General features: G+C 40.7%; 1 protein-coding gene across 1 annotated transcript in view; it reads left to right on the top strand.

Moving 5' to 3' along the window:
* The window catches only part of CCDC81 (coiled-coil domain containing 81), a 48,074-nt gene extending 36,354 nt beyond the window's left edge, over positions 1–11,720 (top strand). Inside the window, exons 11-15 of the mRNA XM_017510625.2 lie at positions 1,246–1,418; positions 3,777–3,855; positions 4,080–4,300; positions 8,828–8,953; positions 11,188–11,720. Coding sequence (XP_017366114.1) covers positions 1,246–1,418; positions 3,777–3,855; positions 4,080–4,300; positions 8,828–8,953; positions 11,188–11,329 — 741 coding nt within the window. The 3' untranslated portion in view covers positions 11,330–11,720. The remainder of the gene's footprint in view (positions 1–1,245; positions 1,419–3,776; positions 3,856–4,079; positions 4,301–8,827; positions 8,954–11,187) is intronic.
* The last annotated feature ends 375 nt before the right edge of the window (positions 11,721–12,095 follow it).

Genomic DNA, 12,095 nt, shown 5'->3' with positions numbered 1-12,095 from the left:
TCAAAATGAAATTTAGACTCCCCATCTTGACCTATCAAATCCTACACATTTTGACTCCTGCCTTCCTCTTGGTCACTAGGCCTCAGCCACAGAGACCTTTTTTTCTGCTTATCGAACATGCTTAGCTTGTTTCCATCTAGTGTCTTTGCACTTAATGTTCCTTCTGTATGGAACACAGGTCTCCCTGATATTTATAGTGAAGGTGATTCATCTTCTCCATGGAAAAATCTTTCCTAATAACCAACCAATTTAGTTATTTTCCTACCCAGCCACCTGCTATCACAAGGGCTTCTTAGCACATAGCACTATCCTAAATGACCTGATGTACTGTTTGCTTGTTCACTATCTCCTGCCCAGCATGCAGGCTTGATGAGTGTGAGGATCTCTGTTGTTATTCACTGTTGCATCATCATGGTCTAGAATAGCCAGGCCCACAGTAGGTATTGTTTGCCCACTTTCCACCTCCTCTCTGTCCTTGCATGCTTTTGCATGCACTCAGAATTCCTTCTTCTTTCCATCTGGATGTTGTAAATGCTAACTCACGACCTACTCCATGGAGTCCTTTTTCATCTCTGTCTCAGCAATGGGATTACAGTTGAAACTGACCCAATAGTCCCATAGACAGGGTTTTTTTTTTTTTTTTTTTAAATAAACATAGAAATTGACCCTTCTGGTCTTAAAATTTGAAACTTAACATTTGTTTTATCTGAGTTCCTTCTTCAGGAAAGAACCACTAGGCCTTCCAAAAAGTGTCAAAGAATTGAAACTCACCAGATGATCGCATCCAGACAATGAGCCAGGCCCCTCAATTCACCATGATTGCTTCCTTCTCTCTCCTGAATTTCCGTTTTCCCATAGTTTCATTTCCTCCCTGCTATACAAACCCCTACTTTTAGTTGGTCAATAAGATGGATTTGAGACTGATCTCTCATCTCCTTGGCTACAGTACCCAATTAAATCCTTCTTCCTTGGCAATAATCATTGCCTCAGTGTTTGGCTTTCTGTGCAGTAAGCATCTAGACCAAACCCCTGGTGTTTTGGTAACACAGTCAGCTCAGCTCAGCTTCATCCTTGAACACATTCATATGATTCTGTGGGTCACCTCAACACTAGCTGGTCAGTGTGTTGAGGGCTGGGCAAATATTATAAATTAAGAAATACTTTCTGATTGATTTTAGTTTTCTGAATTATTAACCTTGTTTTTTGGTATTCTAGCATAAATGAATTGCTTCTCTTTCATTCTAGAAATCCTTCCTATTTGACAAACGGCCACTCAGTCCTGCACTTAATGCTCGTAAGCAAGAGGAATATTCTCAGAGTCTCCTGAAACAAATGGATAACAGACGGGAAAACGAAATAAAGCAAAGGCAAAACAGAGAGTTGATGGACCACCTGGAACAAGTGCAACTTACAGAGGAGTGAGTCAGCTACACATGCTCTGAAAAATAGATTTGGAATTTTCATGTGAAGTTAATTTCCATGTAGGATTGAGTCAGCATTGGTAGTTTCATTAACACCACTGTAACCAGCTGAGCAAACTAACCCAGTAAGCAGCCAGTACTGAAATGGAAAAAGTTCCCTTGTTTCCCTCACAGGGCGTGTAATGGGAATGCGGCTCACTTCTTCAGTGCCCTGCTGCTCAAACCTCTAGGGGATCATACAGACGGGCAGGCTGTGAGGCTACGACCCCGTGGCAGTATCTAGGGGTGAATGTTTACAGCTCCTGAAGCCCCAGTGGACATGTATTACAGGATGCTCTTTTAGTTTAGCCGTCTATAGGTGGCTTATGTTAGTCAGTGCAATTAGACCCCTGCCTTATCGCAAGGAGAGAGGGCTTTCTGTATCCGAGGGTTCTTGCCTTGCTGTACCCAAGAACTGGATTACACATGGGCTTGGAGAATGACTGCAAGGTTTTATTGCACAGAAGTAGCTTTCAGCAGATGGATGAGCCAGAAGGGAGACGGTTTTCCCCTGGAGTCGGGCCGCACAGCAGCCCGGACTCCCCTCCAACTACTCCAACCAAACTCCATGTCATTCTACTGGTTGATGGCCTGCTGGTGTGCTGGTGCCTGTTGGTGTGCTCTGGACAACTCTCAACATCCAGCCACTTGTGGTTCCTCCGCCGATGTGTTTTTCTCAACGTCCAGCCACTTGTGTGCCTGCCTGCTAGAGTCTCGGGGGTTTTATAGGCAAAGGATCAGGGTGTGGCCAGCCAGGGTGGTCTTGAGAAATGCATCTGGGCAGGAAAACAAAAATGCCTGTCCTCATCTAGGACTGTGGACACAGGTGGAGCCCTAGTCGGGGACCACGCCCTTCCCCGCTCCGTATCATTTAAAGGGACCACACTCTTCCCTTCCCAGCACTTCCCTTCTGTATCAGTACCATGATTTTTTATTACAAAATTGAAAAAGCTGCCATAGTTATTATAGTAGTGATGGCCAATCTGTAATTACTATAACATAGAGCATCATTTTGTATTGCTTTTGCAATCAGTACCAGTAGATGGAGAAAGGGACTCGTCTTGAGCAGCTGTTCCTTGCTATTTGATGTTCAAATGACCTCATGGCAAAGCTGAGGTTTTATTATAATTATGTAGGGGTGTTCCATATAACCTGAGGGCAGGAATGTACAGGCAATGTAGGAAGGACTGGAACCAGGGACTAAAAAGCCATGTAGAGTGGCTTTCCCTCTGCTTACACACATGCTTCTTAGTTGACATCATCTGTGTTCCACCTCAAACTTGGAGAATGTTAGTCTCAATTCCAATTTTTCAGGAAAGAGAATCTGATTGGTCCAGATTGGGCTATCTGAGGCCTGGGACAGGGTCAGGGACATGGAGTTTATATATGCTTAAGGAGGCGCACATTTTTGCTGCTGAGATTAGGAGAGCAATTGTGGAGGCCATTATAGTGTGAACTCCTAAAACAAGTAAGAACCTAGTTTCTGTGATGAAAAAAATCTATTTCTATGAAATGTTTATGTTCCACTGTACTCACTTGAAAGATCATATAGTGTTTTTAGAGGTTACATATAAAAGAATCATAATTTTTAATAGAATAGGTAACTTAAGAGATTTCAAAATAAATCAGTTTATAGAATGGTCATTTCCTGCTTTCTTATCTAGATTTTTTTGTTGTTGTTTTTTCTTTAGATTTTTAAAAGAACTGGTGGGTGTCATAAGAGGTGGAGTGGTGGTAGTGTGTTGGCTGTTTTAGTAGTAAAACATTTGGACAATATGGTCAGTCACCTGCCTATACCTGTCCTGTTTGTCCTGTGTTCAATACACTGTTAACTAGCCTATGGATTTTTTTTTTTGAGATGGAGTCTTGCTCTGTCGCCCAGGCTGGAGTGAGGTGGTGTGATTTTGGCTCACTGCAGCCTCCTCCTCCCGGTTCATGCGGTTCTCCTGCCTCTGCTTCCTGAGTAGCTGGGACTACAAGTGCCCACCATTACCCCTGGCTAATTTTTATATTTTTAGTAGAGACAGCGTTTCATCATGTTGGCCAAGTGGGTCTCGGATTCCTGATCTCAAGTGATCTGCCCACTTCAGCTTCCCCAGGTGTTGGGATTACAGGCATAAGCCACTGTGCCTGGCTGCCTATGGATTTGAATTACTCTTTTCTTTCTTAAAAATGAAAGCTACCAGAATAAAATATCAATTTTTATTTACCAGACTCTTATTCCTATTTAATACTTACTAAATATGTTTTGATGATGTTAATCTGTATTACTAAAGACTGAAAATCTGTGCTTCAACTTCTCTTCTTAACTGCCAGACTTGCTGCGCAAAGAGTGAAATTTTTAAAAGACAAGAAGGAAGAAACGGAGTGTTACAAGCGAGCTTTGGATGCACAAGTAAGGGGACAAATATTATTGTTTTTAAAATTATGCAATGTTTTAGCAACATTCTAAAATATGCGTAAGTTGTTATGAATATTCTTAGGTATTATGCATTTGGTGGTTTTTGAGCCCCTCATTCCTTCTTGTAAGACATTGGTAGTTGACCACATTACAGGGTTGTGCATAAAGCTTATTCCCTGGTAGAATGATAACCTGTATTACGTATGTCCCTGTTTAAGATAAAGAACAAACCCTCTCAGCTGCCCCTCTTTGAGCCAGACTCCTCCGAGCCCATCTTTGGTAAGGATGAGGGTGAACTGATGGTGGAAAAGCAAAAGCGAGAACAGAACTACATGAAACACCAGCTGGAGGCAGCTGCTAACCACAAGAGGAAAGCCATTCTACATCAACTGGTGGACCAGAGGCGGGATTTACAAATGCTTCGGAGGACACAAAGAGAGTAAGGAGACACTGATCTTTCTCCCTCTACCTCTCCTCACTTACTCTGCCTCCTTTCTGTCTCTTTTTCCATCCTGTCCCTGCCCCTCATCTTTCTCATACAATAGTAGAAAAGAATAACAGCTAACACACTGAGGAGTTAGTTGTGCAAGACATTGTTTTAAATTTACTACATGCTTCATCTTACTTTATCCTAATTCATTATATGAAGAAAAAGTTATTAAATAAATTTTTAAGAACTTCTCTTGACACTTTAGTGTTTTCCGAAGTGGTTGTACTACTTTACATTCCCAATCAATAGTGTTTGAGAACTCTAGTCTTCCCCATTATTCCCAGAACTTGGTTTAATCAGTCTTTATTTTATCTAATTGATTGAGACAGGGTTTTGCTCTGTCACCCAGGCTGGAGTACAGTGGCATCATCATGGCTCACTGCAGCCTCAACATCCTGGATTCAAGCAATTCTCCCACCTCAGCCTCTGGAGTAGCTGGGACTACAGGCGAGTGCCACCATGCCCAGCTAATTTTTAAATATTTTTGTGGAGGCAGGGTCTCACTATGTTGTTGAGGCTGGTCTTGAACTTCTAAATTCAAGCGATCCCCCACCTCAGCTTCCCAAAGCGTTGGGATTACAGGTGTGAGCCACAGCACCCGGCCTGATCAGTCTTTTTAATTTTAGCTGTTCTAATAGGGGCATACTGGTGTCTCAAGTTTAACTTGCATTTCTTTAATGGCTAGTGATGAACATCATTTAATGTGCCTATTTGCCATCCGTGTATCTTCTTCGGTTAAGAGTATAAAGTATCAATTCAAATATTTTGCTTATTTTATAAATTGTTTTCTTATTGTTGAGCTTTGAAAGTTCTTTATATATTCTGTGTACAAGTCCTTTATCTATTTATAAAACCTAAACATGCCTGAAAGGAAGATATCTTTCCCACTGATTTTTTTAAAAAAATTATTCCCTTAGGAAAGAATTCAGCTCCTCTTTAGCTTCTGTTTTCTAACAGTGGAACCACCATCAGTTGTCCCACAGTGGCTTTGCCTATCCTTGTGTGCTTTCCATAGTCAGATCTGGGACCCTTTATATTTGTTGCTAAGACTGTTGGTACTTCCTCTTCTGCATCTAGCTGTTTGCTTCTCTAGTTATTTCCTAAACTTGGAATTAGGAGGGTTAAACTCTGTCACTTTTAAGTTGTATGACTTGGGCCAGATCACACATAAGGTCTCTGAGCCTTATTTTCCTCATACGAGAAAGAAGGATAATCACATCTGTCCCTCCTATCCTTACTGGGAGAATGTGAGAACATTTTTGGGAACCGTAAACCTCTGAACAAATCCTTGTTTCTGTATTGGTCAGATCCTTGTTTTCTATTTACATATTCTTTACTGGTTATTGCATTTTCCCTTATCTTTTCCAACTCCCTGCCCTTCTCTGGTTCATCTCAACATGTGATCTTAGATTCTCCTGTGACAAACAGAAGGCTACTTTCAGAGGGAATAATTTAGTCAATGTGATCCAGACAGGACTGCTAAGTTATTTATACTTGTTTTTTTTTCTTTTTTCAAAAGTAACAATTCATGCTCATTAAAAAAAGTCAACTGAAGATTAGCTGGGTATGGTGGCTCATGCCTGTAATCCCAGCACTTTGGGAGGCTGAGGCGGGCCGATCACTTCAGCTCAGGAGTTTAAGACCAGCCTGGCCAACATGGTGAAACCCTGCCTCTACTAAAAATACAAAAATTAGCTGGGCAAGGTGGTGTGCGCCTGTAATCCCAGCTACTAGGGTGGCTGAGGCACAAGAATGCTTGATCCTGGAAGGCAGAGTTTGCAGTGAGATGAGATTGTGCCACTGCACTTCAGCCTGGGTGACAGAGTGAGATTGCCTCAAAAAAAAAAAAAAAAGTTAGTAATCTCCCCTACTAAGTAGCCTATGCATATATGCATATTGCTTAGAAAAAAATTTTAAATTATTTTTAAAAAAATAATTTAAAACGTAGGTTACATATTAACTTTACTTTTTACAAAAAACTAAAACCAATTTTTCCTATTTAAGCAATATGCATATATTTTTCTTCCACTTTTGTAAATGAAATTGTCTATGAGATCTTATATATTACTCTGCAAACTAATTTTTCTTTAACCTAACAATGTCATATACAAGCGAGGACATATATACAAGATTCATTCTTCTTTTATAGCAGCATATTATCCATAATATAGATGTATAATTTAACTTTTGCATTATTCATGGACATTCACTTTGTTTCCAGGTATTTTGCTATTACAACAATTCTGTATTAAACATTCTTAATATACATTTTTTATACTGGTTCTTTTGTTTCCATCAAATTCCCAACAGTGGGGCTGCTGGATCAAGTGTACAGTACATTTAATTTTCCTTCTTTTTTTTTTGAGACAGAATCTCGCTCTGTCACCCAGGCTGGAATGCAGAGGTGGGATCTTGGCTCACTAAAACTTCTGCTTCTTGGGTTCAAGGGATTCTCATGCCTCAGCCTCACGAGTAGCTGGGACTACGGGTATATGCTACCACTCCCGGCTAATGTATGATACATCTGAAATATTACCAGATACTGACAGTTAAATTTCCTAGAAGGTATAGAAGCTTGCTTCTCAGCAATGTTGTGAGAATGCTAGTTGTCCCCAGCACCATCTCTGCCTCATTTTCTTACTTTCTAGGTATTTAAATTAAAAATTTAACCTATTCTTTAAAAAATAACATATCAATGGACAATAAGCAAATGAAAAAATAATTAACAACACAAGTTATTATGAAAGTGCAAACCAAAATCACAGTGAGATACCATGTCACATCCATCAGGATGGCCATTATGGAAAAAAAAAAGTGTTGGTGAGGAGAAGTAGAAAGCTTTGTGTACTGCTGGTGTGGACACAAAATGGTACAGTTGCTATGGAAAACAGTATGGTAGTTCCTCAAAAAATTAAAAATATAACTACTATATCATCCAGTAATTTTTTCTGGGTATGTATTCAAAATAACCACAAGCTGATATAGCCATGTTCATAGCAGCACTGTTTATAACTGTCAAAAAGTTGAAGAATCCCAAGTATCCATTGACAGATGAATGGATAAACAAAATGGGTGTGTGTATATACATATATACAAGGTACAATGGAATTGTTATTCACTCTTAAAAAGGAAGAAAGTTCTAACACACGCTCTACCATGGATGAACCTCAAGGTCATTATGTTAAGTAAAATAAACCAGTCACAAAAAGACAAAATACTGTATGAATCCACTTATATTAGTTATCCAGAGAAGTAAAATTTATAGAAACAGAAAGTAGAATGGTAATTGCCAAGGACTAGAGGAGGGAAAAACGGGGAGTTGTTTAATGGTTGCAGAGTTTCAGTTTTGCAAGGTGAAAGCATTCTGGAGATCGTTTGCCTAACAACATGAATGTACCTAACACCAAATAACTGTACACTTGGAAATGGTTAAGATAGTACGTTTTGTTATGTTTTTTTAAACCACAATTTAAAAAAAATCTACGAAAAGAAAAATAACTTATGAAAAAAAGTAATAGGTACTCTTCAGTCACTGAGCTCCAATTACGTGATCAGCACTGGTACTTTCTGTGTATCATTTAGTCTTTATAATAACCACACAACGGCTGTTGAATAAATGCTTGTTAGATGAAAAGGTGTGCCGTTTTAGGAAAAAGTGAGACAGTACAGAGGACATTAACTGATTTTTACTGGAGGATCCTGACACCCAGTGGTTGTTGCTACCTATAACAAAAAGCCCTTCAGAGCAGGCTACATCAACAGTTACGTTTTGAGAACTGACAGTACACCTTTCAGTTTGACAAGAAATAGACACGCATAATTTGAACCAGGCTTAAAGTATTTCACAACAGTGGTGATGGTGCTTTTGGAGACCAGTGATAGAAACACAACATTGAGAATATGAGAGAGATTATACTGCAGTCACTTCTTTGTTGACATGGCTTTCACAAAACATTCCTGTTTTTTTCTTGCCTTCTTCACAATGTTATTGTGTTCTCTATTTTCTTCTCCCCTGCTTAGTCACTCTGTTTACTTTCTCTTTTTCTAGACTTTCATTTGTATACCTATCTGTTTTGCCGTGTAAAATGGCTGCAGTGATTGGTAGGCTGAGTACTGGCAGCTGAGAGACTGCACTGAAAGGAAAGAAACGTAGAGTATAGGAAATCCATTTGGGATGATTCTTCAGATGAGTTAAATTAGCCTCAAAGAAAATTAATGGTTTTACAGGCTGAAGTTGTTAACTCAAAAAGGGTTTCAATCCCATTAAATCAAACCAGGATTGAAGATGAAAGACCTCTGACCCATAAATTATTTGAGAGCTAGGAATTTCACTATGCTTTTACAGTGTTCACGCTTTTTATTATGAACAAAATCAGAAGGTTTTTTTGTTTAATTTAACACAAAAGGTATGGGGATCCCAAAGTTGGTGCATGCCCTTCCAAGTATTATGGAGTCAGGCTGTTCTTTTCTTTCCAGGCACTTAGCAGACAAAACTGCTGAGCTGGAGCGAGTAAAAAGAATCAACCAGTGCCTACAGGAGGACTGGGAAAGGAGTGCTGCGATGAAGCAGCAGCGAGACCTGGAGGAGAAGGCTTTCGAACGGTAATGCCTGATTAAAACCTCAAAATCTTCCTGCTCCTTGTTTACTTTCCTCTAATCCTGGGATGGCAATAGCTTTCAAGTGCCAACTCCACTTGATTAGTAGTGGCTGCCTAGAGAACTCTGTGGGGAAAGCACATCTGTATTCCATGGGAAATACTGCTGTGATTGATTAGAAATGTCTGTTATGGACATGGGATTGGAGAATGCTAAGTTGTATGCTAGGTATTTACTAACCCTGCTCTAATATTTGCCTCTGCTTAGGGTGGCTTTTTCTTTTTGTGGAGGGTGAAGATTCTCTTTGGAAATAACTATTTGGAAGTAGGGGGATTGAATTTCCAATCTGAACATTTTCAAGGCTTAGGGAATGGTTATTTAAGAGCAGGGCCAGGGGTTATAAGATTGGCAATTGGAAAAGAAAGATGCCTATTATCGAGTCAACCAAGAACATCTTTCTGAAATTATTATATCTTTCCCTTCTCCTCAGCTTAAATATTCACATCACTACTGTTGTATTACACTTTGAAAAAAAATTAAAACACAAATGTAAGGTATGATTTTATAGCATGTTAAAAATTTGATGAAACAGATCAACTATACAAATTATTAAAATCAAAATATACCAAAATAATTTAAACTGCCAATTATCAATTAATTTTTAATCACGGATAAAATTTGTATAATGGATCTTGATCTGTAACTCTACTTTTCCTTTCAGGTTTTCTTGTAAAGTATTTCTCACTTGTCTTTCTAATGAGTAGAACCCAAAAACAATGAAAGTATTAGTGATGATACGGAAAACAGGTTCTTAAAGGAGAAGTGGAGTAATTTGGCCTAGAGAAAAGGAGGGGAAAGGGCAGTTGGGGATTATAAGCTATTTTCTCAGTGATGTGGGAAGGCAGGTAAAAGTCAGTGAGATCAATGACGGGGAGATTTTTGTTGTCTGGGAATAGTGCTTGGCCAACATGGTGATAAAGGATTGAAAAGACACAGGAAATAATGCTGAGTGGCAGGCTAACAAATCTACTCCAGGTATATGGTGGAGGAGACTTGTCTGAGGACCTACACCAAGTGTGGACAGAGACTTCACAGGCAGCAGTAGGAAGAAGGAATTGGTTGGTATAAAAAGAAAATAAAGCAAAAGTAAAACCAAAGTCCATATGTATGCAGTTAGCCAGGTAGGTCTTCCTCTGCTCACTTCTAAGGTAGTTCATTCCTTTTCCTTTTAAGACTCCCCTTGATAATCTTTTTAAAACAGAATTCTGGCTGGGTGCCATGGCTCAAGCCTGTAATCCCAGCACTTTGGGAGCCTGAGGCAGATGGATTGCTGGAGTTCAGAAGTTTGAGACCAGCCTGGGCCACATGGTGAAACCCCATCTCTACCAAAAATACAAAAATTAGCTGGGTATGGTGGTGCACACCTGTCGTTCCAGCTACTCTGGAGGCTGAGGTTGGAGGATCACTGGAGCCTGGGAAGTTGAGGGTGCAGTGAGCTGTGATCACACCACTGTACTCCAGCTTGGGTGACAGAGGGAGACCCTGTCTCAAAAAAAAAAAAAAAAATCCACTCATGGAGAAATTTTGATGGGGTAGAGGAGCACATGAGGGATTGTCTTGCATAAGGAAGAAAAACTGTCAAAGGGGAAATCAGTTACACTGCCTCTTTATCTCTGCTTCTAGTTGATTTTGTCTTCCTCTTTGTCTCCACTCCCTCTCCTGGCCTTAATTCTGCAGAGGCTTCTGGCCTCCTGGGAAATTTCATTGTAAGTCCACTCTTAACTTTCTGCTGTTAACTGATAACCAGTAACTTAACGGTTGATCTCCCTTTCAAACACTGTCTCCTGGGAACTGAAAAGGGAGAGGTGTAATTTGCGTGGAAAGCAGTCAACACAGAGGCTTTGGAGCCACTGTCTGCAGGCTCTGTGACCTTTGGCAAGGTCTCAGTAGCCTGGGGTGGTTGAGGCAGGGGAGGGGTAGGGTCAGACTGTTATGAAGACACAGATCTGGGCCTTTTATTCAGTGGAGAACGACAAGCCAGTGGAGATTTGGAAGCAGGGTATGCCAGGATGGGTTGAACTGCAGCATGGGGATTGTAAATTCAAGAGGATTGTAAGCTCCTTGAGAGCACAGACCAGGTGTTACTTTTCTTTTGTGTACCTCCCACCACACCAGCTTCCAAGATGGGCCTCCAGGGGCGCCGGGAACCTGCTGATCTGCGTTTCCTCTCCTCTCCTCAGGGCTTCAGACAAACTGTTTCTCTTAGACCAGTGTGAGAAGTATCGGCGCTGCAAGCAGTGCCAGAGGCGCACCTCCAATGTGGGCGAGAGCAACCTGTGGCCCCTCAACAAGTTCCTGCCTGGCTCCCGGTTGCTTGTGTAAAACTCAGTTTGGATCTGCATTTCCTGGGGAAAGTTTTTATCTTTTACATGTTTGGGGGTGATTGTGAAACTGCATATTTTTACCTCAGAGAAAAAAAATCATTGTTTAGGTTTGGTGCTTTCATTAGCTTGCTTGTTAAGCCCTTATTGAATTCACTCCTGCCTTCCTCCCATTCCCACTTATTTCCTATTCTCGTCTCTGATGGCAGTGAAGGTGTCTGAATGGTCCCCAGGGCTAGAACCTGCTGCCACAGGGGCTGCGAAAGGGACCCAGCTTCATTATGGCTGCTGTGGTGCTGCTGACCCAGCCCTGCTACTCCCTCTCTGACTTTGTGTACGAAACTTTTTTCGTCTGTAATGAATAGTGGCATAATAAATATTTTCTAAGCGCCTGACTGTACAAGACAATTCATTATCTCATTCCTCCTCCCCCAGCCCTAGACTTTTCCAGAGGGGTATATGTATGACTATCACAGAAATGGGTTGGCCTATTTACCTCAGGGGGTCAGAACAATGTTTCCTCAGTTTTCTAATTGATGATATACCTGGGACTTTACTTAGGCCTCCCAAGATACCATTCCCTTGTCCAGCTATTCCTACGCCCTTGGAAAAACTGTGCACTGTGAGGTTGGTCTCCCACTACTTCACTTGCATTCATTCTTAAGCTGTAGGTGCTGTTCAAGAGGACTCACCTCCCTGTCAGAGGTCTGACTTTCGGTTAAGGTATGGCTGTTCTCAAATAAAAACTTTCATTTATCTTCATACTT

This window comes from Cebus imitator, unplaced genomic scaffold (assembly GCF_001604975.1).
Source record: "Cebus imitator isolate Cc_AM_T3 unplaced genomic scaffold, Cebus_imitator-1.0 Scaffold442, whole genome shotgun sequence".
Lineage (NCBI taxonomy): Eukaryota > Metazoa > Chordata > Mammalia > Primates > Cebidae > Cebus > Cebus imitator.
This window is presented reverse-complemented; position numbering and strand designations above follow the sequence as displayed.